The sequence below is a fragment of the Perissodus microlepis genome, chromosome 20 (genome assembly GCF_051167445.1).
Source record: "Perissodus microlepis isolate ML-2025 ecotype Zambia chromosome 20, ASM5116744v1, whole genome shotgun sequence".
Taxonomy (NCBI): Eukaryota; Metazoa; Chordata; class Actinopteri; order Cichliformes; family Cichlidae; genus Perissodus; species Perissodus microlepis.
In genome coordinates this window covers 5,198,026-5,225,734 of record NC_140480.1, presented here as the reverse complement: position 1 = coordinate 5,225,734, position 27,709 = coordinate 5,198,026, and the positions used below count along the sequence as shown (strand labels likewise).

Sequence of the window (27,709 nt, the reverse complement as noted above, 5' to 3'; positions counted from 1 at the left end):
AAGGAAAATACACACAGCTCTAGCTGTGCGTGGATTTTTTTCTACATCTTTTGACAAATCTACCCGTGTTTGTCTAACTCTTTTGGGCCATATGCTACAGCAAACACGAGGCCTGTATCGTGATCTGCCTTGTGTTGTTTTTTTTCTCCTTCCTGTGCCATACATGACACCTCATGGGACCAGGGCAAGATTAATACCGTGAAAGTGGATTAAAGCCAGGCCCCTTACGGTGGCAGTGTCTTCAGAAAAGGAAAAACAAAGAACAAGTAGATTTTTAAAAAAGGGGCCATATTTAAGGATACTTACAATTAACCTTTGTAATAAAAGGCCAACTGTGCCCGAAGATGCCTGAAAACCGGATAGCTACAAATACCCATAGGCTGTTTGGTAAACTGGAGACCAGCGTGTCTTTAGCCTATCTAAGAGTGCTATGATAGTCAGTGCAGTTTACCATCACTAGTTGGTTTCGACCAGTGATGGTGGCCCCATGAACAAAATGACCTTTTCTAAGCTGTGAATAGCTGTGAATGCTTGAGCAATGTTTAATGTGTATAAGAGATTAGGTACTCACGCTCACCTGGTAGTTACAGTCAGGGTCCATACAGTGATAATGCTCTCTGTACTGGTAGGCACAGTGCACGTGTCCACAGTGTTGACTTCCAGAGAACCTGAAACCAAATTACAGGATACATTTTAAGAGCCACACGAAGCAGTGACAACAAAACCTGGGGACACATCAGGAGGAAAAAGCTGAAGCTTCCAAAGAGGTCGGTTTAATTCAAAAAAAAAAAAGAAAAAGAAAGAAAGATCGGCAGCGAATCAAGAATAATTAATGAAGAAATTATTATAAAACACCTGAAACAGAACCAAATAACACAGGCGGTGAAGCTTTCAAAGGCTCATGTCGCAATTTCACCTTCAAGGTAACGCAGCTCAAACCTTCAAACTGACTTCTGCTTGCAACAATTTACCCGTCTGTCACACCAATTTCAGCCAAATTATCTCCATTTATTTCTAAAGCAGCCGTAAGAGACCCTTATTACACCGAAAGCCTTTTCCTTCACAGACATACACACAGCCGCTCAATCACCAAGAGCCCCATGACTACTTTATTTCTCATTGCTGTGAGAAAGCTTGTCAAATCAATGCACAGTTCTTTCAGGTTAACCACACTCTTGCTCTGCAAGGTAAAGGGTCAGGTACCCTGAGGAGCAGGAAAGGCTTTGTCTACTTTGCCCTCTTCAAAACCCTTTCGCTTTCTTTTATCTGGAGTGCAGAAACCAGATATTAGTCTGGTTCTACATTGAAAAAAAAGAGAAAGAAAAGGCAGCTACTTGCCACAGTACAGCCACTTTTACGGTGGTGATTATAAGCCTGACGATGATGACTGTTAAAATCCTCCAATTACCAGTGAAAACACACAAATAAACATTTGCGCTGCCTCTGCCAAGAACTCCATCTGTTAGTGCAGAGGAGAGGGGGAAAAGGAGGCTAAGTAATATTTTTTCCATCTCTCTCTCTGTTTTTTCCTTGTTAGGATTATCCCAGAGCTGCATTTACAGATCACTTTGCTGAGTTCATTAAGTTAATTGAACGGCATATCCACTACTGTTTTTAAGTTGGCAGCGCGTGCGTGCGTGTGAGGCTGGAAAACAGTGACGGGGAAAGACAGCGGCTTTTGGAAAGGTCTGATGGCTCTTTTAAAAGAGCTCAAAGCAGAACCAGAAGACAAACTAGGCAACATATGGCCAAACTATAAATGTTTTTCTATACTATATCTTTCACACACACGCACATGCACGCTCACACCGATGAACACACAAAGCCCCCCCCCCCTCATCCCCCTGAGACTATGGCCCACCCCTCTGCTCAGTGCCCAGCTGTATCACTTTGCCTCTGGACAATTCCCACTTGCCGCGTCAGGGGGCCTAATGGGCCTCTGCTATTCAGCAGCAGATTAAATATTAATATCGCCACGATACAGAGATTGCAGCGCATCTCCAGTTACAATAGAGATACACAGATCAAAGTGCCGAGGCAATGGTTGGTGCATGAAAGCATTTAAAGAGTGAAAACTGCAACTAAACACTACCACGAAAGCTCTTTAAATCATCAAACTGTAGCGTGGTGGAGAGATGAACTTTTTTTTTTACTCCCCCCTCCTCCCTTTCGCGACACACGTGGATACAAACACATTTACAAAGCTGCTTTTTAGTGTTACTGTGCACTCATTAGCCTTGGCTCTAAAGAGGACACTCCCCTGCTTCTACCTCCCCTCTCGGTACTACATTTGCCCTTTTTATGAGCCCTCCTTTTCCATTTTTTTTTCTTTCCTCCCTCCTCTTCTTTGCTTTCCCTTTTTTTTCTCAACCCCAACACGGAAATTGAAACTGTATCTGGGCTTATCTGCAACCTCCCCGTGCATCAACTGCCGAGATGTTTAGACAAATTTTATGCATTATGCAGCGCAAATATCAAAACAGTTCTTGGCAGTGCCAGCAGAAGCCTCATTAAAAATTCCTTAATTAAATCTTCTTGCAAAATGTAATCAGTCCAAGGAAGGGGTTTTGTGTGTGTGTGTGTGTGTGTGTGTGTGTGTGTGTGTGTGTGTGTGTGTGTGTGTGTGTGTGTGTGTGTGTGCATGTGTGCGCGCAGAAGAGGATGTGTGTATGTGCGTGTCTGTCAGTGCCAAGGCTTTGATTTGTGCCCTTCATGTTATGGCTTGGAGAAGTAATCATTAACGCCAAAGCCACTTTGGCTTTTCAAATGCTGTTTTTCTTTCTTTTTAAACGGAATAAACAAACAAGCGATAATCACCTTTCTAGTGTCGGCTCAAGATGAATCCAGATTGGGAGGACATTGTTCCGTGTCCACTGAAACATAAGATACCCACCCTCCCGCCCCCTTCCCCTGATGCTTTTGTCTCTCTTGGTGTGAATGACCGAGTTTTTAGATCAGTCGCTTCCTCGCGTTTTCAACAATAAACTGCAGAACCTCGAGAAGAACGCGGCCTCATCTCATATCCTCTCAACGTCAGTCGCAGCTAATAATACAAAGTTGCACGAGGATTATGTTCTTCTTAATGTTTTAGTGCTTTACACACTGTGAGCATTTATTCAGCCAGTTCCAGTAAGCTATCATCAAGCCATTTCTCTTTCATTACCCCCTCATCCTTCAGATTCCACTCAGCACATAAATTTGAGTCTTTTCTTAATTAATTTACTGCACACAGACATTCTCATACCACTGAATAAAATGCACCATAGGTGGATAATAAAAAAAAAGCGTTGCCTCTGTTTTCAGTGCGTTTTTTTCATTGGTGCAGCACATTGAGGGATTTGCATACCTGGCAATATATTTCTGGTAGAGGTTGATGTCGTCACTGGCGGGTTTATCGGGTGGCAGACCATTCCTAATGCAAGAGCAAACACAAAGGAGACAGGATTAATGGTGAGGTTGGGCTGCCTGTTGTTAATAAAAACAAACTGACACAATATTTACTTACAAGCCGCTCCCAAACTTTGGACTATCAATATACATTTTCCTGTGGCATAACAGCGTTTTCGTGCGAAGTATGAATCAAGGATGGAAGCACACACACTTTGATGCATGGTCTTCCGACCAATGAAAGGCAAAATGCAGGAGCAAAAGGACATTAATCTTTTATGGGGGTATTTTGGTGAGTGCTCATATGCAAAACGGGATAATGGGCACGTGGAGAAAAAGCTCTGAAAACGCCTTTTCGGATACTCTCTAGGGGCTCGGGCTCTAATGTTGATGTCAAGTCGTCTCCGATCAGCCTGGACACAAACAAATATGTAAGGCAACACCGAGGATTTAACTGCGCAGGATCAAGTTCGCTGCGTCGGTTTCGAGTCAAATGAATTAATTTTAAAGCGGGAAATCAAGGAACGGTCCTTTTTTGTCACCTGTGTTGGTTTTGATTCCCTTTATCAAGCTGGCAGCAGTAATGCCTGTATAATAACAGTCATAACACAGTATTGGTCCTGTTTGCTCCCTCGCAGCAAGTGGCATTTAGCTCCATGTGAGCAGCTCCACACAGGGATGACCTGAGGTTAATCTGGCCCAGAGGGGAAGATACACTGCCAGACATTTTCCCTAGTACCCCATCGCCTCCCTGTATACAAGCACCAGACTGGGTCAGTTAGCCACGACTGCAGCTTCACTGAGCCCTAACCTGACAAAGGCCAAAACCTGAGGGAGGGGTGCCTGAGGGCTCTTGAACAGTGTCTTTGATAGGTCTTGACTAACTAGAGACAAGGTCAAAACCAATCAAACAGACTCTGGGAGCTGTTTCCTACTGGTAGAGCACACGACTGTAGGTTAGCTCCCCAAACCCCTCGTTTGGTTCCTTTAAAGTGCACTCGTCAGGCAATGTTGAGTCGGCCCCTGTGACTCGCTGGGAGGTTAGTCATGGCTCCAAAGTAATTAAAGGGAGAGTTGTTACACCCTAGCCAAACGAAGGAAGTCAGTCACTTTGCGATGACTGTGCTAAATCAGTCTCCACGGAGTGCTACAGCGAGTAAACAGTTCATGCGCCTTCGCAACTCATCATGTCGTGGATCTATTGGGCGCTATGCGCCATTTCACACTACATTCCCGTTGGCTGCTGTGAAGGTAGCAATTACCTTTGCGTGAGGCTAACTGACTCACAGTAGCAGTTAAGTGTATGTGAGCCTCACATTAGCTCCAAAGGGGTTCCACTGAGAGAGACTCAGAGTGTACAAGGCAGACAAGGCGGTATCCACCAGCAAACTTAAAATGATAAATTCAGCGGCAGGCTATGTAAGTTTTTAGCAGATTTCAGCAGAGTTATGGATTGTTTTGGTGCAAAATAACACATGCAATATGTCAAACAATATTTTAGTCACATTTAACAAATTCCCAGGGAATTGGGAGACTGTAAATCAGATGCAAGTGTGTAACTACTATCATTTCTTATCCAACACTCTGTATATTTTATCATCTTTTGTTAACTAAGGACATAAAGTTGTAGAATTAATTGGGTGCAGAAGGTCCTCTGTTGTGTTGCTCAAGGCTCCCAAATAGAAATATACAATTTGTTGCCTTAGTTCCCCTGTGAAACACAAATCTCATCATGTGAATCATAAACATTTTCTGCAAATTCTTTTTACAGCTTCTAGAAATTATAAAGTTTGAGGACACTCACTTAACAGAGGACACAGTGCCAGTGGTGATGGAATCAGTCTTGGAAAAGCTGGACTTCAGGTAGTCAGAGGCATTGAAACTTATGTGGCCCGCCTGGTCCACTGTAAGCCCTGGCGCTATGCTGGCTCCAGGTGCGCCTACAGCGGGGACACCGGGAGCTGCAGGGTTCCCCGGTGGCGTAGGAAGGACACTGGGCACCAGTGAGGCCTCGGGGTTTCCTGGCATTAGCTTCGGAATTGTTCTGATGTCATATTTTGAAGGGCGACCCACTTTGCCAGTCTTAAAGGCGATGGAACCGCCCATGTCAGGGTTGCCCTCACCGGGTTTGAAGGGGAGCAGAAACTTGATGTTCTCCAGGTCATACTTTGAGGGTCTCTTGTAAGCATTACCATTCTGCTGCTGTAAACTCTCGCCCATCTTCAGCTTCTGAATAAAGAAGTCATACTTGGACGCTCGGGCCATGTTCTGCATGTGAGAGGGATTAGCTGGCTGAGAATTACCCAGCTGAGGTGCTACTGGCTGTTTGTGGTCCATGCTGGAGGGGTAAATCTGTGCCTCGGCTCCTGGTAGACAACCAGAGGTCTGGAGCATGGTAGCGCTCTTATCTTGAGCCAGTTTTGAGTTGAGGTCGTCTGGTTTAGGCGGGGAAGCGTGTATGGGCCAAGGTAGGGTCTCTCCAGCTTTTAGCTTGCGAATGTACTCTTCGTACTTGGAGAAGCGGGCACGCCGTGAGGCCTCCTCGCTGCTGAGGGATGAGGGGTCTGAGGTAGCAGCTTTGAGCTTTTCAAAGCTGATCTTCTTGGTCAGCTCATCCCTTACCTGCTGGTCATCATAACCAAACATTCCCAGAAATTCATTCATGGTGTTGGCTGCATAGTCTCGCAGGGCAGACGCTTCTCCTGCACAAAGACAACAAGAAAAGATCTCCTATGTAATATGTATAATTCCGATAATTAAAGTTTTTCCATTAGCATATATTTAATGTGTACTGATCTGTCGAGCAGAGAAATTAATCACAAGTCAACCCATTGCTCAAGACATCTTAATCAGTAGTCTAATTCAGGTCACTCAATCAGTCTATGAAATGATTCCCTCTCCCTTCATACTTACTGATGCTCGCTAAAACATGTGTTAATGTATTTTTTCATCAAGTTTGCTAGTTACAAATGAATTAATCTGGAAAAGAGCAAAATATATTATGTCATGCAAACTAATGAAACAACATTCTGTCAACAATAATGCTCTATTGTGGTCATGCAAAAGGACTAAATTAATATGACTGCATCTACTGTGAGTGCATGTGTTCCTTTACAATAAATGTTTAAAATAGCTGGATGTTATTTTTCTGGTTATTTCAAACGATAGCAAATTTGACAACAGGAAAAGTGCTTCTGCACTGCAACCTACAGCATCTGTAAATGTTCGTGTATTTATGTGTCTACAAACAAGCAGTCTGAGGCAATGCTCTTCCTGTTTTGGTTGCACTATAAGCCAGTCCTGCAGAATTTTGCAGGGGACTGTACCAAAGGACAGACTCACAGAGAAATCAAATTTTCTAAAATCACTGTGCTCCTGATATAAAAATGAACTAGAAAATTAGGTATAAAAAGCATGTATATATATCATGCATACAAGATACTTAAATACTGAAAGTCATCCAAAATATTAAACAAAATATACAGAAATCTGTTTATAACTTCTTAGAAATGTGCATTTATTATGAGTGCATTTAACCCTGAATTTTTATCTGATGACTCATTCTCACTATTAGTAGCCTCATATTATAAGCATTTCATATCATCCCCTTATGAAACTTGGAATAACATATTTTAAAATAACAGTCTTACTGAAGTCAACTTCAGAAATGAAAACACATTTGCAAACTGAAACATCACTTTTATTTTAAGAGTCCATTAAATTGGACAACTTCCCCAAGGACACGGGCGAAATATAGTTGATGTATAGTTTAATTGCATTATGTGGAGATTAATTCTGCCCCATTAACTTTCATCCAAGTTAACGCATGGGGTCAGAGAGTGGGGAAAAGGCAAAGATGATATGGCCTGAAAGCAGTGACGGACCGAGCTCTGCCTTAAAATAGAGGAGCATGGATAGGGAGGAAATGGCGCAGCGAGAAGGCGAGTGAGACAGAAATCAAAAGAAAAACGGGAGAAGGAGGAAACACTTGTGTTTGTAGATCCAACTTAAAAAAAAATGCTGCTGTGCCAGTTTGCATATTACACAGGAGGCCAGAACACCGATATGCTAGTAATGCAGATGATAATGTCAACTGAGCCATGTAAAACCTTTGGCCTTCTTAACTCAAGCTTGGCACAGTCACAGGGACAGGGTCCAAAGTCTTTTTTTAAAAAAACATTTTATTGCTGTTTTCATCAGCAGAGCACACACGAGCTGGCGAGAGGTAATATCACCTATCGCCGAGGTAATTAATACACAAATATTTCTGCTCTTGTCTCGTATTTCTCAGTTATTGCTAAATCAGTCGCCGTGCCCTGCTTTTCACATCTCTTGCGCAGCATGTAAAATAATCCCCAAATTTCCATTCACTGTGTTGGGGCTGTTCCTCTGCTCAGTATGAAAGAGTATCCGAACAGATCGAAGGGGCATGAAAAATTTAAGAGAAATAGATCAGGTATTTGTGAGGAAATGCCTACATGTTTGCCTCAGATCGTTTTATCAAATCTACCATGTTTTCACATGTACTCAAACCGCAGAAAAACATGCTGTATACACAGATTCACTGCACAGGACAACAGCTTCTTCTATACTTTTGAGTTCTTAAATAAGGTGTTCAACACATCTGAGTGAAGAGTCCTTTAAAAATATTAAAATGGGATTTCAATATATACTAAATTAGCACTTGTTGGATTTTACTGCTACTTCATTTATGAGAGCGTCTCAGGTCACAGCATATCCATTTGGCTCTAAAGTTAGGGCAGAGCCACCCACACCAGTATAAGCCACTTCTTCCGTGACTGAAGAATGACAATCAAAAATAGCACGTTACTGTAATTTTCTGAGTTAAATATATATTACATAACACCTCAGATAAAGAGGTTCAGGCCTGCACCATTCCTTTTGGAGGATACCTGTAACTACTGCAAAGAGAGTAGTTTCCGTCATGAGAGCGCCACGTCCCTATTTTCATATTTCCTCATGGTATTATCGCCACTTCTCCCCCCCCCCCCCAAAAAAAAATTAGCCGAGACTCTTTGTTCATCAGCGCAGCCACGTGACGTGTTATCAATGAAAGGCAAATGATTGGACTTGAAGGGATTATGACGGGGACCGACAGGAGATAACCCTTCTAAAACACCATGTAAATGAGGTTTCTACTCAAACACTATCTGGCTGCCTCTTAATCGTGTCATGTGACACCGAGTGGGAAACTGTGTATGGGTTGAATCGAGATTGAGATGTTCCAGCCCCCCCGTTAAATTAAAAGAAAAATAAAATACTCTCCCCCCTCTCTCTTTCACCTTCATCCATTTCACTGTTCGCTAACACGCCTGACATTTCTGTCCGCACTTGCTTGTTGGACTGGGAAAATCCACAAAGAAGTGGTTTCTAATCTTGACACTTCAAGCAAACAAAAGCCAACACATGACACAGACCTGCCTTGTCTATATTTGAGGCAATTAGGCTGCATTTTCCCTCCCAGATATGATAGCAGATGGGCATTATATCTCCTTTTGCCGACCAAACATGGCCATCAGTGTGGCATAGCTTCAGTGCTCGCAGGACTGAGAGGCAGAGGTGTTGCTGATGATAAAGATGCATGCTAGTAGCTATATATGGACTAATCTAGAGCCTGGATACCTTCTGAACGGTGTCAGTTTCGAACAACAAATATATAGTGTAAGCCACAAGGTTGAAAAACAAGTGTTTTCTGTTTCATCTGCAAACATGTTGAAAAGCATGCTTTTTCATAAGGTACAATAATTTAAATAGAGCTATTTATGTTCATGCCATAGAGTTTAAGTGTGTTTTGTCTAAATGGACACTGTTAAGCTAAAAAAAAGCAGCTTTGAATAAATTACATTATGTGCATTTGTTTGGAGTAATTTGTCTCTCTCTCTCACACACACACACACACACACACACATGCGCATGCATGCACGAAAAACTATGAGGCTTCAAACTTCCTCACTGTTGGGTTAGTTAATTAACAGGCAGTAAATAGAGAGGACTTTGAAATAGCTTGAAATGAACAATAACCTTTTACAGTGAACCCAGAATTGCAAATGGAAGTCATGGTCAAGCCTGTTTGATCCATCGCTACGAGCATCTCTGTCATTGCTTTCAAAGTTTTTATTCATTGACTTTTTTTTTTCCATTGACTGGCTTATGAGGGCTCTAATGCGACATCTAAATTATCTAGGAAAAGTATTCTGGGGTTTTGCACTGATAGGAAATCCGCACGATGCCTCAATGTGAGGAGTTAAATGTTTTGAAGGTCGCAGTTTCTCTCATTGATCTTGCAATGTTTGTTAATTACATTGTCACTGATGTTGTGAGAGATAATTAAGCCACTATGTTTATATGCATAATTATGTGCACTCCATATCAGCCTTTGAAAGACAGTGGCGAGAGAGAGGGAAACGGAGAGAGAGAAAGAGAGAAAGAGAGAGGGAGAGAGAGAGAAGGGGGGGGGGTGTTTTAATTGTGAGCTGAGCAGAAACATGGCAATATAGATGCCCTAGTTACAATCAACAAAGAGCAACTCAGAAAAAAAAGAAAAAAAACTCTAAAGACAAGATTTGCAACTGATGCAGAATGCTCTCCCCGCAGTCTTCAAACATCGGCTTTGTTGTGAGATTTAAAATAGTAAGAGAGCCGGTGAAGGGAAAGGTGCAGGCCTTCTATACAACAGTAATGCATATTTACAGACCTGCTTTTTTATGGCCGTGAAATAAACAAAATGACTAATTAAAACCACAAAGCCTTTTTTCATTTGCCTCTGAAATGAAACCTGCTTCATTTTCTGAGAAGCCCCTGCCCCCAATTCTGAATGAGTGTGTGTGTGTGTGTGGCCAGAGCCACGGCTGTACAGTGGGTGAAAACAAAAAGAAATGAAGACAAAAAGGAGCATGTGTACACGACTCTGAGGTACATACTTAAACCTAGATGAAAGCACAAAAACTGTTAAAGTGAGGTGAGCACGCACAAAACGAGACTTGTTTGTGCACCGCAACAACCGGTCTCACCTGCAAATTGCTTTTTTCCCCCCTTCTTCCCCCCCCCCCCCCCCCCCTCTACGGGCGTCTGTGAAGAATGCTTTATCTATTCATATAACCGAGCTCTGTTTTTTCATCTTTTTTACAGCTCCGTGTTTTCAACTTCTGCTATTACAAGGCCACCGTTTCCGAATGTGTGTGTGTGTGTCAAGTTTCAAGGGTCACAAAGTGTATGACACCAAACAGCACTTTCTTTAAAAGATTGTTTGTGGCGTTAACACATGCACTCAACCTCATTCCAGGGGAGAGTGTGAAGTCTCTGCCAGCTTTATCTATTTGATAATCAGTGAATTATACCGAGGGAACATCATGTCAATATTAAACAGGGTTTACTGTGAGTCATTTACAAGAGCACACAGTATTGAGAAATTTATTAAATGAATACACTGCTGAAGCCACTGTTGTTTGTGGGAAGGTATTAAAATACTGCACTTAAGTGTGATATGTGGCTGCAATATAACTTCCCCATTTCTGACTTATTTGACAACTGATCTCTTGGATTTGACAAAAAAAAAAGCCAAACTCCTCCATGTAATAGAGGAGCTTGAAGCAGTGGCTAAGTTTAGTGAGCTTAGGGAAAAAAATCAAAGACTCAATATGTAATCCTGGGTGTAATATGAAGCTTATCCTGGCCCTGCCATGCGCTCTTAGCCCTCAGCTGCTGGGAGAATGCATAAACGCCTAAATGCCTTACGTTGTAAGCCTACTCCAGTTATGAATTTCTTCGTACAGTTAAGTTCATGTTTTTCCCCCCTCTGGCCCGCCAGCTGAATCTCTCTTTAGAGTAATAATGTCACTGACTATTCATAATGTAACTCTAGAGTTTCCCTTTCCAATAATGGACACGCTTAAGCTTATGTGGATGTGGCAATGTCACCTCTCCTCTGTCTAAGCCTTTGAAGGCCAAAGGTAGTGTTGCTTTGAGATGTACCGTGTGTGAAAGGGTAATTTAGAAGACGACGTGTGAAAGAGGATGCTTAAAGGACACAGTGAAAATATACCTGGAGAGGAGAATGGTGCTTGGCGATTTTGGGCCTCACTCGGCGGCATGTAGGCGTCATCTTTTGAAGGCCTGTCTTCAGCTTCTTTGTCTTCAGGGTAACTGCCATCTTGAGACCCCGCCGCAGGCTCGGCCTCCTCTCCATTGTCTTCCTCATCGCTGCAGCCTTTGGGCTGTACCATGTACACGCCCTCAGGAGGGCCATCTTCGTCATTGCTGACTTTGAGTTCTTGCTCCTGATCGTCGTCAGGAGCTGGGGGCTCATCGCTGTACTCGCCGTTGACCCACTTCTCAATGGCCTCGCGTCGCTTCTGGTCCTCCTCTAGGCTCTGATTTAGGCTCAGGCTCTCGGGGAAGTTGGTCTCGTTGTCATCGTAGTGGGAGCTACCGCGCTCGCTGTTGTCTGCTACACTCTGGTCTCCCTCTGCATTCTGGGAGCTGCTGTCGAACACCACCTGGCGGCTCAGCTTGGCACAGATAGCGTTGAGTTTTAGGCCACCTTTTCTTTTGGCGGCCATCTTGGGTTTTCCTGAGGTCGTTTCAGTGCATAAACTCCTTTCAGCTGATGGAAACGAGAAGAAGACAAATAGAAGATTAGCGAAGTTGCTCAATACCACAACTATCTGCGTTACAGCTCGAGTAATATTACTTTTCTCTGAACGAACGGCAGCAGGCGTGCTTTCAGTGTCACCGGAAACATCGTTCGAACCTGCTTTTTCCTGTCACTAACTTGTACTGATTTTGAAGATCACAATGGAAAAATAAACAGACATATACAACAGGGACTGCTGCTATTAATAACATAAAAAGCACTTAACAATAACAGCTCGAGCCTGGAAGGACACCCAGAGATACTGTACATATCTTTCTAAGTCACAGTTCTTTGGTCAGCTCAGAGTTTAGCACGATGTGGTTGGAAAAAAAAAAAAAGAGAGAAAAACAAGCTTAAGCAGCTGAAACCATAGGCTGATAGATATCAGACCCCCTACAGTAGTACAAGCTGCAAATACACGGCTACATAATCCAGCACATGACAGCGCTATAGAGACACTGTGAAATGTTATCTTCACTCTCACCTCAAGAGGCTGTGGCCCTGCCACTGAGTGGGGGGGCTGTATAGCATTAAAGCTGTCAGGATGTGGAGTGAAAATGCTGAGCACTTTTGGCCTTTTCAGAGCCCTGATCTCTTACCGGTTATTAAGTGAGATTAGATTCAGCGACTGTCCTGTTTTCTCTTTCCTAAAAGAAAAACGGCGCGCGTAAAACGCCGTCTCTGTATCTTGCACATCTTTACTTCAGAAGAAATTATACATCTAAATGAGTCTCAGCGTTTTATTTTTCTCCCCGGTGTGGCCTCTCTGAACAATAGCACATCATAGTATGTGCTTTGAGGCAGGAATGGGTGGCATTATTTCAACCCAAGTGGGGCTATCTTTATAACATGTCCTGTGATGAGGCAGGAACAGCTGCATGTGGCATTCCATATCCAGAGCTACCTTTTTAGGGCAGAAACTGCACTCTGTTACCTTTCGCGTTATTTCCAGAGCAAGCAAAAGTTCATTCACCCAGCAGCAATTTCTGGACAATTTGCAAAGAGGTTTTTTTTTTTTTAAAGTCTGAGGTGACAGTGACTAAAGAGCATTTATGATATATATATATAAAAAAAGAGGGTGGTACAATAATCAGGGGTTGTGCTGCGTGTTGCAGCTCAGCGAAAAACAGTTAAAGACCGAACCACATCAGAGATCTTTCTTCTTGCGTGATGGCGTATTGAATCTTAACTCAGCCACACTGTTGTTAAGATAATGCACAATATTGACTTACGAATACACTGTTTCAGTGGAGAAAAATGCGCGATATCAGAGGTAACAAAGTTCTATCTTAAAGACTCGATTCACTTTCTGTATCAGTGAGTACGAGCCTCTTCATTTTCCCTCAGCCATAAAGCCAAGCACAATCATGTGTGAGCCATTGCCTGCATTATGTAAATCACATCGGTGCAACATAAAATCCTGTTTTCATTTTCTTTTGCAAAGCTGTGGAATCATTAGAGGATATGCAATTTGAGGGAGTTTACAGATCACCCCCGTCGCCAGACAATGCACCCCCGTGCTACCCACACATGCTTTCTCAGTTACAGTATTTACATTGCGGGCTTCCTCTCTGAAACAATGACTTCAGGAATTATGTAGTTTTGAGGGGCCCGTATATCACAGGCACATTACAGTACAAATTTAGTGTCAGACAATTGCAGGCGGGGGGTGAAAGGGTCACCTTTAAGAAGACAGCAACTTTGAGAAGGTGGGGGGGGGGGGGGATCAGCTGGAAAAACTATTAGGAAGTGGAAGACATAAATTTTAAAGTTTTTCTTTCTTTTTTTTCAGAAATACTCTCCAAAGGAAGATTGAGGTCATTTGGGTGTTGCTGTGGAGGTCATTCTTTCTATTTACTGTGTTCAGTATTTCATGCTTTAACTACCGATTTCCTGTGTATTGCCATTTTGAGCTCCTTGTAGGAAATGACCCCTACACAGTTGTTTCTTTCCATTAGCGCCTATTTATGTATGATTTTGTGTTAACAATGAGGAGAATGACTGGCGCACCGAGTGCTACTGATTCAGTATCTAAGCGAGCCATTAAACTGAATTATCAGACATCTTAAGCACATATTCAGTGTTTTCTTTTAAAGGTAGGGCGTGATTTAAAACAAATTAAATATTCTGAGTTTCCCTCCGAGGAAGAACATGCTGCGATTCAGTGCTTTATGGAAGTAGTCTGAACTATTATTTGTGCTGTGGGTTTTTTTTTGCTATTGCTTACAATAAGGATCACTATGGTAACGCTAAGCTGTTTACCTCAAGTCGTTTGTGTGCATGATGCCGTACAATGAGATAAAATCTGTGGGGACTTACATGAAAGAATAACTTTTCCCTCTGGGACCAACTCCCCCAACCTCCCTGAGAGTCCAGTGAGCGTTCTGCCTTATTAATGAATATCAGAAAGAAAAACAACACTGTCACATGCACTGGACATTATTTACAGTCTGTTTTAGCCTGGTGTGCTAATTGTCAAGGAAGGAGACACCTCGGTAAGCACTGGGAGTTGGGGGAAAAAATAGGCAGGTCTGAATTCGAACACAACAGCTGAAACTAATTTTTCCCAACTGCTTATGTTAGCGGTGACATTATTTTTACTGGAAACAGTGCAGGACCGCAAAGGAGCGCCATGCAGTGTCTGTATAAGGCCAAAACCTGAGGAAAAAGTCAAGAAGCTATTTTGAATACATTTCGACAAGGTCAGGTTCTTTTTCATCTTCAGTCAAAAATAAGCGCAGTGGTGCATAAGCGCAAGTTCTGCTGGGTCCTGCTTCTTCTCAGAGGTGGATGACACAGCTTGTGTGAGAGTCTAGCCCTCCGCGCTGACAGAATAACTCCTCCTCTGCTCCGAGCCCCACAGGTCTTGTTGGTTTTTTGATGCAGAGTGTCTGTTTGTGTGCCAGAATGATATCATGCCCAATCAAGTGGTGTTTCAAATCCTAATAACGCTGTTGGAAGTGCATTATTTGTGTGAACGTGCACAGACTGTAATCAAGGCTGCTACGGGTAAAAGGGTGTGGGAGTTAACAATGGTCGTGACTGCGCGGGGTCACGGCTTTACCTCTTCGTGACACAAAAAAGGAAAGAGTGGGCAGCTTTCGTTCCAAAATACGTGTATAGTCATATTACAGAGGATGTAAAGCCACAAGTGTAGCATATAGAGAATTGAATAACTCGACTTTATTGTTAATTCAGAGAGCAGCTAACCCCTCCACCCCCCCATAAACAACCCAGCTCCCCGCAGCGTTTCAGTTTGTATGGAGCAGGCACACAGGAGGGGTCTGTATATAAGAGAGGTAGATATTACCTGTTTAAACTGAAGCTTATCTCTTCAACTAATCAAACACAGATACAGGGCCTGTTGTAGATTCCTGCTGAGTTTCAACATGACTGACACAGGGACAACCCCCCCACCCCTCCGCAATATCTCAAGTTAATTAATACAAACAGGGTCTGGAAGATGTCTATTCAACTCAGGATTATTTTACAATATGCAACAGAGAGGTGCATTAGCTCTTCAAAAAAAAAAAGAAAGAAAAAAAAGGAAAAAGTCTAGTTATAACTTCATGAACCTATGGCAGATTAATCGACAAGGCTGCAGCTCCCAGGGTGTAGCTCAGTGAACCTTTCATGTCTCTGGCTCTCAAGGGAGATGTATGCGCGAGTGTGCGTGCATGTGTGTTTCAGGGAAATCACTGAGCCACACACAAACACGCGCAGACAGTCTTGAAAATTACCATGTTTTTATTTTTGTAAATTTACGGCTTGCAGGAAGAGAATGTTTTCCTCTTCTACTCTCTTCCCCCTCCAACCCCCCCCCCCCCCCCTCCACCCAGCCCCGCTGTATGGTAGGGAGGCTGCGGCAGCCGCAAGGAAGTCAAGCGGAAAGTCACTGATGGACAACTACGCCATTGCACCCAGACCCCAGCATCTGGCCCTTCTCTCATTTTTATTACAGAAGAATAACAATAAGCAGGTCGCCGACCCCGCTGTGAGATTTTGCCACAGTTTTCTAACAGTCGGTGCAGCCGATGCTGAGAAATTTCCATTTTTCCACATGCATATTTAATTGAGTTTTGTCCCAGTGGTGCGGAAATGATTTGTTTTTTGCTCTCTGTTCACTTGACTCCTCTTCGGAGTCGCTAACCCTGATTAAGACGTTCCCGTTAATTTCCCAGCGCACACCTTTTTTTGTGCATTAATGGTTCTGATCGTCTAATTAAAACTTCTCAGCTCGGCTGCTGATCACCGCTCGTTGTGCCTCTGACCTGAAGTTTTAATTGCCGCATCAGAAGCGATAATAATAATTTTGAGGTTCTGATGATTAAAAACAATGCCATTGCCAACTAGTTGATAGATGGGGGTTTGGGGTGGGCACATCTGAGGAGTTTATGCAGAGTAGAGATTTACAAAAGGGGCTGTAAAGGAGGCTTTATATTACCAAGGAGCAAGCAGGGTGGGTGTGGGGGCTACTGCAGGTTATGTGGAGGGGGGTGGCAGAGCATATGGAAATCTCCCAGCCCTTCTGTCCCTCAGAGTCTTCCTAAGGAAACAGGTTTGGCTGGGACTGGGACTTAGCATTCCCCACCTCAAATCTAAATCTGCCACTGCCTGATCCACTTTGGAGCTCTCCTTACTTGGCAGGTTTGCCAGGTTGGGGACGAGAGAGAGGGAGAGGAAAAAAAAACACACACAGAGAGTGCAAGTGAACGACCGATGAAGGCACATAAAAGATGACGACAGTCCAATACCTTCTGCTTATTTTCATAAAAAGATAATAGCGCAGTAGGCACGATACAAAAGGCACATTGTTCATAAAGTGACTGAAAGGAAAAAAGGAACCTGTGGTGAACGTTGTCTCTGTCATAAAACATGATACTGATGAGATATATATGATATGTAGATTACTGTCAAAACAGGAGAAGTGAGTTGCTTGTGATCTTTTTTGAAACAGTACTTTCACACTGTACTATTCAGATCACACAAACTGCAGTAATGATAGGAAATGATTCAGGCATGAAGAGAGAGGCTGCACACGGGAAACTGCCATCAGCACCAATGTGTCACATTTTGTTCTTTTTATAAACCACTGGATTTCTATTGGATTTTTTTTTTTAGGTTTAGTACAAGATCAATGTTTTTGCTGCCAAAGCTACTGTACACGCAGGCCGGCAGACACATTCATACAGTGCAAAGACACACTGACATAAAGTCAGGAGGTAGCTTTCTTCTTCTCCACCCTGCCCTCCCCCTGCCCCTCTCTCTCTCTCGCAGATCTATTTTATTATTAATCAGTTGGTTGCACATCTGCCTGCTTGTTTTTTTTTTTTTTGCTTTTTTTTTTTTTTTTTATCAATAAAGCACTTATTGCTTTTAGTCTAGAATTTGACCTTGTACATTGTCTGCTGTCTTTCTGAGGCTGCTGACCTTGAAGGACCTGTTTGGACTATTTCACTTCAGTTCAGTCCACAGGCTGTTAACACAAGCCCTCAGCCAAGTGCCACGCTCCCGTCACACCGCCGTAAAACACAAACAAGACACTGCAGGACAAAGGCGGACACAAACGGCCCCAGTCACACACTCGCTGAATGCACGGGACAATGGCTGAGGAAAACAATGTATATTACGAGCATAGACGGAGGACGAAAGACTCTGAACTTGAGGGCAATCAGGCAGGAAAGTTGAGATCTAAGGACAAATACGCCCTCCAGCTTCATCACAAACAGGGTAATTATGGGATTTTCCAGAATAGAGGACAAGCAAGCTAAAATGGTCTAAGGGAGAGAAAAAAAAACAATCTGACATGAGTGACAAGAGTCATTCTGACAGCTGCGTACCAAAACAGCCAACTTTTATTCAGTTTGCTGCTTAGGGTAATTCATGGGACACACGGCCAACTTGTTAAAATTGTACATCAAATCTGGACTCACAGCTGGCACCAGATGATGACTTAATTTGCAAGTGTGTTGCAGGAGGCAAAAAAAAGAAAGAAATAAATAATAAAAAAGGCTTTAAAAATACCCAATTGCACATGGCCCCGTGCTTCCGCGGACTGAAACAAGGGAAATTTATTCTTGAAGCTTTGTTTTGGAGCTCTTGTTCAGCTTCAAGACACCGGGAGTGCAATTTGATAAGCCAACCGCCATGGTAAATGAGCAGACGACCCCTGTGTCCCTCCCTCACGGTTGCTGTTCTTGGTGAGGGAGCAAGGCAGTGTGGGTAGTACAGTGCAGAAGGGGCTCAGCGGTGCACCTCTCGAGGGCCCTTGAGCTAATATCTGTACAGATTAACTGCTTCAGTTGTATTTTGGTCACGGGGATCTCTCTTTGCCTTTGTGGCTTGTTGGGAGGGAGCAGGGGAGATGTGTGCCGAGCGCGTGTATTACACTCACGCAGTGTTAGTTGCGCTCGTTCTTCAGCAGTGAAGTAAACGATCTGCTCGCCTAAGAGGTCAGCTGCCCCTGGACTGACGCATGTCACTCCACATTATTATCTTTGGGGCCGTATTTCATTTACCAGAATCTAAAAGTACGCCGCTAAGTAAGTCTTCGACACCCTCTTACAATCACCTACCACCCTCTGTTTCTCCACAGGACACACACGCAGGCGCGCGTACACATCCAGTGTCAATCCTCCAGGGTAAACTCAGCACACGCTGCTCCATTAGTTATCAATTAATTCTGGAAATCTCCACCTGGCATGCACACGCCGACAAAGCCAGCGCATGTACGTAGCACCAGTCTCGACAGGAAGTCGAGGAGAGCGTGCCTTATTTGACTACGAGTGTGGGTGAGAGAGTGTGTTTGTGTGTCCATGCGGGTGGCACTTTTGTCCATGAGGTTAACCTTGATATGAGGCCCTGTCAGGCCAGATAATGTCAATCAATGACAAGCCCTCACAGATAACCCCTAATGTGAAGCCTAAAAAGCAAAGCTGTTTAGATCTTTAGACATGCCCCCTTTCACCAGCATATGAATTGCATTACAAGGAAATGAGCTGTGGCATTTCTTTAATAAGACTCTTAAGACATTTTGACAGCATATAAGGCCCTGTGCCGTAAAAAAAAAAAATTAAATAAGGCCCCTGCTGACAAAGCCTCCTCACACACGGCAGCGTTCTGATGGGCAGACCCAAGTTCCTGTTAAGTGGAGGAAAGGAAAAGACAAGGAGGTGGGGGGTGAGAAGGGTGGACCTTTCCCTCCTCTTTCTTTTTTTTTCTTCCCCCGGCTCTCAGGGACTTCTTAATTGATTTCCAAGGTTATGTTTCAAATTTGTTTTTCAGCTACGGAGGTCTTGCGAATGAGAGCACGAGTCAATGTTTTTCATCAATTCTCCTAAATTCGGCCCGGTTCACACCGCTCGCCTCAGATCCTGCCGAACCCCACTCTCGTCCCACCTCCTTCCCTCTTCCACCCCCTCTTTGTCCTTTTTTTCTCCTCTCCTCGAAAAAGAAAGAAGGAGGTGACATTAACCCAAGAAAGAAAAAACAGCAACAACAAAAAAAGAAAAAAAGAAAAGAAAGACGTATTTCCAGACAGGATGCCTGCGCTGACAACATCGATCCCCAGCTACCATTAAAACATTTGCTCTGCCTGACAGAGTTTTGTCTATTGGACTTTCTACGCAGCAGAATGAATCACAGGTGCCTGTTAAAATGTCATCGTGGGCAGCTTTTGCAGCCGGTCTAAAAAAACAACAATTCGGCCTTTTTACACTCTTAAGTTTTTACCACTTTTCACAGTTTTGCATTTCAAATAATTCAAGGAAGCACAATTGCATTTTGATCAAAATACACTGTTTCTCAGTTTAAGGGAGGAAGTGATGAGAACGAATCTTCCTGCTTGCAGGAATTTGCATTTTTGTTGTTTTTTTTTCCATCCCATGTGACTGCGAATCTCCTGCCACAACTGCTATGCTCTACTTTTCTGACAAGCAGCATAAATGTGACTACAGGGTTTTGTGATCATACAAGACATTTCAAAGCGTTTATTTGTACCGTGTGTGGTTGGGAAAGTGTGGTTCGGTGCACAAGCCACTGTAAACATACTGTATATGTTAAGTAAAACTGTTGTAACCAATATTAAATGTGTGCTGGTGTGCTGCATGCCTGTTTGCAGGTTTGTAAACAGCAGGGCATTGCGCTCTGAGCCCTCCTCCTGCTCCTGTATGTGTCGTGGCTGCAGGTCACATCATTTGCACTGAGATGCCACACAGTCCAAAAAAACAGAAAAATGCACACTGACATTTCAACGAGCTGAGGAAAAACTGATCCACGGTGGGTTTAATAAATACTCCACTGTGTCAGTCGTGACAGCAGGGAAAAACAGCATGGTTTACTGAAAAAGTTCAACACGAACTTGAGGCAGAAATAAATGTGGCAGTTTTCACTTAAAACAGGAACATTTGTGTTTCTGGGAGTTCGGTGGAGGGAGGAGTGTGCTATGACTGAATTTGAAGGTGTGATAAAACAACACTCACAATAAGGGGAAAAAAAATAAAAATGAAAGAAGCAAAGCTGCTTTACAGGAAAAAAGAATGCTGTCTATTTTGGGTCTCAGTATACAAAAGGAAGTGCCGCTAAGTTGACTCAAACAAATAAATTTGCTTTTGATAAAACCACAGCAACTACTTTTGCATTCTACACCAAACCCACTTCGTTTCCTGCGTCTTTATCTTCATGACTTGCCACATTTGTGAGAAGCCACTCAGTAAATTGTCAAGCACAAACAAGCGAAGGCTTTAAAATGATGCAGTGTTGATGGCTTAAAGTGTAATTTTATTTGAAAAGTGACAGTTTAAAGGAAGCCAACACGGAGCGCTTGCCTATTTGCGCTGCAACCAGCTGCCCGCTTTACATTTCTGCAACATTAATATTCCTCTTATTATTATTTTAAAGTGAAAACGGATACTCTGTTGAAGTGCAAATCTGATGAATTACAGGAGCAGATTGCTGCTATTAATTATTAAAACCTATTTTATAAATATTCAGGTCTGTCATGCATCTAATAATGAACGCTTTAGAGGAGGTTACTTCCTGCGCGCATCCTAATGTGTCAGAAATATCGCTTTTAATCACACTCGTGTCAGCGAGTGTGCCGGGTTTGAACCTGCCGAAAAAATCTAACAAATCAAGGAAACTCAGATGGCCAACTACTGTGCTCATCACAGCTTTTCCGTTCCTGCTGTTTCGCACGATCCAGGTTTGTCTCCTGCCCCGTCTAAAGACGGAGTGAAAACCTCCCAGCTCTCTGCTGCATTCTTACTGTGGTAATTTGAATGGAGAATAATGCATCGGCAGCACTCTACCTTCTGGACACACCTAGTCCCAGTGCTACTGCTGCCATATGCTGTGTTGATACATATTCATAACACTTTCTCGTGTGTGTGAGCGATGAGGCTTAAATGAGTGTATCACAACTTCAAATGGGAAGGAGGGGGGGGAAAGGAAAACAGAGAAAGCCGGGCACAAAGAAAGTTGGACAACTCTTCCCCCATTTCCTCGTTTCTTAATCATTTCCCTGCAAAGAAAAAGTTCAGGCGTTCAGGCGTTCGGGTGCTGGGAGGCTACCCCGGCGATGGATACACGAGAAGCTGCGGAGTTCCGGGATCGGCTTCCAGAAGCTGCGCGAGGCGGCGACTGTCAGTGGTTGGATAATCTGTCAGGTGGGCCGGATGGCCTCGCTGGTAGGATGAGAGTCAACAGCGCCGTAGCACGACCTCCATACACCCCAGCAGTGTCTACATATGCTGCATAGGGCATACACACAACCTGATAGGCGCACACACAGACACACTGTGGAGCGCTCTAAGATTAACACTGTCAGAGCTACAATGATACCCCTTCATTATCTGCACACGGGGCCTCCTTCATGCGCTTGCTTGCCTCACTGTCCTCTCCACTGCTTCTCTGTGGAGGTAGTAATTACTAAAGCTAACATTTCTTTCTCTCTGCGCCTCCACCTACCCTCCACTTCCCCATCATTTCTTTCTCTTTATGCAGCGCACTCAAGTGCCTTGCCAGCTTTTTGCCAACTGATGACACAGCTGAAGGTATGCCACTGTTGATGGCAGTACCAGTGTGACTCCCCGCGTGTATGTGTGAGCGCCGTATTATGAGATTATGCCCAGCTGATGTGCAATAAAGGCGCAGTGTGCTACCCCAGATTCAGATCAGTCAGCTGGGGCAAACGCTCATTGTGGTACAGCAACGGAGAAATTGCTTGATGTACCACTGCAGTATCTGTTGTACTATACATTGTTGGTGTAACAGGCTGGGATCAGAGAGATGTTCCCTCTTTCATGGCATTTTTCATTACCAACAATGCTCTCGCGCTATAGCTTTCTTCTTCCTCTCCCACTGGAACTATGGCTTTATCAAAGGTGATAGCTTGCTCAGGCACATTTTCTCAAACGTCTTCTTCAGCCAGCCATTTCCCAAGCTGCTCTCGGGTAAACGTCACTCATAAAAACTGGGGAAGATTTGATGGTGAGATCAAAAAGGGAGGAAGGACAGCGAGGAGAACGGGGAGACGGAGGGAAATAGGAATGATACCCTCCTCCCCTGCCTGACACCAGCGACTGCTGAGGGTAATTCCTCCAAGCAGGGCCTCTGTTTTCAGAGGCAAATACAACAAAACGCGGGGTGCTGCCACGAGACATCAAAATGGGCGATTTTGACTTCAGAGGGTCTTCAGATGCTTGAGGACTTGTCAGTGTTGAGCCAGTGGGACTGAACAGAGAGAACAGAAGGTACCAGCAGGCTGTTAACAACCAATACGGGAACCACGCCAGAAAGATCGTCTCCTCCCAAAATGCCAGTCGGCACCAGATCACTAAAGGCTTCCACCATACTGTAATATCCCACCTGAGCACTTTCATCTGTTCAAAGTTAAATGGCTTAAAAGTTTATCAGCTGCTCTATGCCAGCGTTGTATGTGATGGCTGCTGTTTGCTTGTTTGCCTGCTTGGTTATCTGTTTATCACCAAGATTACCCCAAACCTACATAAAACCTGGAGGATAGGAGGAGTATGTTCAAGCAGTGTGGCCTTTGATAACTTTTTTTTTTATTAGTGGCGGCGGCTCTTCTAGCTGCACCACTAGGATAAGATAAGTTCGACATGTAGGTGCCTTAAAGGCAGAAAGACATTTTTTAAGAGTGAAGCTTCAACAGGTGCCCCGAGATATTTTATCTGGAATTTTATGCTCTTTGCTTCGCAGAGAGAGATTTTCATCAGCCAATCAAAATACTTGTTTTGTTCTTCGGAGACCTGAGCTGTGTTGTGACACGCTGAGAGGGATGTCCGCGTTTTCCCCTGTGTTGTTCCCACTCATTCTTGGAGCATTAGGCTGACTCTAAATAGCCTGGAGGAGATTAGGGTAGCTCATATTCAAATGCACTTTTCTTCTAAAACCCCACTCCACCAGTGGGCCAAGGAGATCAGTGCAGGAGCTTGGTGAGATGGTAGTCAGAGACGATTGTGTCACGTATAAATCAGCACAGAGGAGGAAAAGAGACAGAGAGGAAGAGTAAGAGGGAGAAAGGCTGAGGTAAAAGACAAACAAGTGTTGGCTCTGCTATATGAGTTTAGTTAGCTAGAGAGTTAGTGCGTGAGTTATGGCTAGCGAAGGGCTGAGGGACGCTGTATTTATGAGGGGACTGAGTGAGTGTTAAATCCCTGGTAAGAAATAAAGTCGTCCCTGAGCGAACGGGGGAAACATTTCACTCAGTCTAAGAGGTGCCTTGAAAAAAAATGAAAGCCATCCCTCTTTCAGGGGAAGCACTAGTCTACATTCACTAAAATTGCTTTATTCCTTAAAAATGCCATAGATCACATCCAAGTGGACAGAACCTCATATTTGAATAGAGAAGAGGATTCTGTGTGTGTGTGTGCATAATATCAACCAAGTTCAGGAGCCAAGGAAAGGGAAAGAATCTGATTCTTCTAAAATTGCATGCGGATTTTGTGAGGGATCTTTGGCTAAGAGAAGCTGCCAAAACACACAGTGCACTTGTTGCAGTGCAAGGGTTCATCCAAGAAAAGTTTTCCATTCTGGTTTACCCAGGGAAAAAAGTAGGACTTTTTTTTTCAGTTTAATTATTTGATATATCTCAATCTATTCTACCAAACTAGCTAAGCCATATTTTTTTTTTCTCACAGACAAACTTGTCTTGTTCTGAGGAGTCAGACTTGAAAAGCCTGAAACAAAGGAAGGGGCCTGGCCAACGGAAAAGGAAAAGCTTAACACTGCACTTTGTGCACATCCAAGTCTAACTCAGACCTCACTCCAAACCCCTGCAGTAGTAATAACAATTATTACTTAAAAAGGCAATATTTTTGCATTAACTTAAAAGGCTATATCTTTTTCTTCCTCTCCAGCCTGTGCGGCCTCACTTACCCTAAGTATCTTCATAAATCACCAGTTACTGTTAACATGTACTCCACAATTCAGTCATCAATCTCCTACCAGGTCAGAGTGAAAACAGAGGGGGAAATGTCTGCTTAGTAAAATGTCTCTCTCGTGAATGCTGCTACCACCACCCACTACTCAAAGACATATATGTGTGCTCCCACACACACACAAACACACGCACACATCAGTTGAATAACAAACACTACAACCAAAGCAAGCTCTATGGTACATTGGAGCAGAGCGGTTGCCAGATCGCTACGGTAAAGCAAGCCAAATTCAATTCTGACCTCACCTTTCACTCTGCTGCTTCCATTTGTTATAAAAACAAATAAACAGCAAGTGTGAAGTTGGAGTCGGCCAACTTCTGCCTCGACAAGAAATATCAGGCCCGGGCTCAAGCGGTGTGCTGCTTGGGAGACAGACGCCCACAGGGCCACATGTAAATCTGTGTTTATGTTCACAGACACAGTATTTATTTAACCAAAAGAAGAAAATCTAATTGTACACAAGGAGGATTATTGCTCTCAGAACCGTGTCTCCACAAGGGAAAAAAAGGACTCTTTAGCCTTTCTTCAACAGACACTGTTTACATCAGCAGAGTGGAAAATCCCTCCGATGACAAACCGCTCCATCACAACATCTGTATCTAAACAGCCAAATCAATCTCGACCAACACCGCAAATTACCTCACAACAGATCTGAAAGAGGCGCACTTGACTTCAGAGGAGAGGGATTTATGTGCTTTTCAAACAATTTCTAATTTTAGTTAGGTTTATTTATACATAAATATCAATGTATAAAGTCTAACGATATTTCCCTGTAAAGCAAGTAAAGACCACACAAATTTAAGCATTAAAAACAATATAATGTGCAGCCCTTAAAAGTGTTCATTATTTAATTCAATTATTATTTTAATTTAAACAAACTTTCCACCATTGACGCTCATAGTGCTCTAAGGCCTGGCACGAAAAGTCAGAGACAAAACTTTTGACCGAGCAAAAATGCAGTTAAGACGAATTTACATACACGACTGACATTTAGTGCACTATAGGCGCAAATGCGCACAAATATACATGGAAACGAAAATCTTTTTTTTTTTTTTCCAGAAAATGAACAGTACACCTGCTATTTCCTCACTCTCTCACACAGACGTGCACACACTTTGACACCACCCACTACATCACTACACATGCGTGCCTGACTCATGCCAACTGCAAATAGTAGCAAACTCGTTCATCTCGAGGTAGCACTCAACTCCTGTGTGTGAGTGTGTGAGCGTGTGTGTGTGTGTGTGGGGAGGGGGGAGTGGAAGAGACAGAGAGAGAGAGAGAGAGAGAGAGAGAGAGAGAGGGGAAAGGAGGGAGGAAGAGAGAGAGAGAGAGAAAGGTATGTGTGAGTCTTACCTGGCAGCAAACCGCCCTCTGCGCTCTGTCTCACCTCTCCCTCCTGCCCTGGAAGAATTCTCTCCACAAAGCAAGGCATTTTCTCCACAACTGCTCTCTGCCAAGGCTCTGCTCTCTCTCTCTCTCCCCCTCTGTCTCTCTCCCTCCCTCTCTCCTTCACACTCCTTTCCTCTTTCCCACTCTGTCCTCCTCTCTTGCTGTCTATCTCTCCTCCCTCCTTACCCTCCCCCTCTCTCCTCACAGATGTCGAGGCTGTGCGAGTTTACCCACTTTACCAGTAGGGGTCCTTCAGCGCCCTTCTCCACCCCGTAGCCACATGGGGGAAGAAAACACACACATACACACACACAGGCCCCAGGAAGAGAGAGCCACTTAACGGGCGCCCTCCTGTCACTGCTACAATGAGAGCCCTCTGCAGAGTAGCGCGGCTGCACTAGCTGCGTGCATGTGTTTGTGCGTCTGTGTGTGCGAGTGCGTGTGTGAGAGATAGACAGGTATGAAGTGGGTGGCGTGCACCGGGAGCTGGCCCTTGGCCCTTTCCAGCCCTGTTGAGCTAGGCTCGGCCCTGGCTCCTGAAGTGTAGTACAGTAGAAGCGCACTCCCTCACACACACAGACACGCAAACACACTCGTGGGCATATGAGCGCACAGATTGACTTACAGTGGGTCCCTCGGAGCCAGCAGCCAGTGAGGGAGCGAGAGAGCGAGAGATTGTGGGCACGCACAAGCACACACACTTTCACTGGTACGCTACACAGACACACACAGAACAACTGCTGCTGTTTGCTACGGCTGCTGTTGACAGTGATAACATGCGCTCTGTGCCCTATGTGTGTGTCGCAGCGCACACGCACACATAAACACACACATTCAACACATAGCAGATGGCTATCGGCTCTCATATTTCAGGTCTCTATTCCATCTTTTTTTTTTTATTATTTAAAAAAAAGAAAACAGTCTTCATTGACACTGGCATGTTAGATTTGAAGTCTCTTAGCTAGTGTACAGTGGGGAATTTCTAGTTTCTCTCCGACTTGTGGGGCACTTTTCACATCACAATATCAATACTGGAGAGTATTAGCTGTCCTGTTGAAGAATGTCAGATCTCCGTTTGCCTTTGAATAAGAGCAGAATCCCCCTGGGTGAAAATGCGAAGATCTAACTATAACTAAGAGTTTAAATAAGCTTTTAATTATCTTTTGTGCACGAAAACATGTTAACAACTCAATTAAAAGTGAATATTAACCTAAAACAAATATAAAATTGCTGTCTTAAAGTAGACAGAAGAGTCGATGCAAATGTTGTTCGCTTATTAAGTCATAATTGACACAAAGTGAAAGAAGATTAACAATGGATGGAACTTGATCCCAGAATTTTATCAAATATTGCCCAACTTTTATGATAGTTAATATTGTACAACAGCCCTGATCTTGATCGGGATCTTTAGCAGCTAAAATATCAGAACAGCAATTATCAGGTTGAGGTGAATAGGTTTTTCCATTTATTGCCACCTGGAACAGGATAAGGGTACCTGCACCCAAGACGCGATATCCCGGACCTGCCGCAGGTATAATTTGAACAGAGGGTGGATCACCTTTATTTGAGTCAAACAAAGCCTTCTACTGACACAAAAATTGTCATGACTTGACAGACAAGCCTCCAACGCCCAATCAGACTTCCTTCAAAACGTTGACAAAGGGCAATAAAGAAAATAGGATGTTAAAAGAGCAGGACACGGATGTTGAATAAAGCCACCAGAAAGTGTACATACTTAAAGTCGTGATAAGCTAATGAGGGAAACAGAGCTGTGCTTTTGGTTTACTCTTATCACTGTTTGCATCAGTTGCAAATC

The 27,709-nt window shown here is 43.7% G+C and overlaps 1 protein-coding gene across 9 annotated transcripts in view; it reads right to left on the bottom strand.

Moving 5' to 3' along the window:
* Nucleotides 1-27,709, bottom strand: part of casz1 (castor zinc finger 1) — a 170,392-nt gene that overhangs the window by 22,621 nt on the left and 120,062 nt on the right. For 5 of the 9 annotated variants that reach the window (XM_084918122.1, XM_084918121.1, XM_084918124.1 and 2 more), the window contains 4 exons: nt 11,450-12,010; nt 5,192-6,089; nt 3,347-3,412; nt 572-668 (listed from right to left, as the gene is read on the bottom strand). In XM_084918122.1, coding sequence (XP_084774248.1) covers nt 572-668; nt 3,347-3,412; nt 5,192-6,089; nt 11,450-11,966 — 1,578 coding nt within the window. In that variant the 5' untranslated portion in view covers nt 11,967-12,010. Of the gene's footprint in view, nt 1-571; nt 669-3,346; nt 3,413-5,191; nt 6,090-11,449; nt 12,011-25,857; nt 26,203-27,709 lie in introns of those variants that run through there. The other 4 variants (XM_084918117.1, XM_084918125.1, XM_084918119.1 and 1 more) reach the window with 2 other exon arrangements.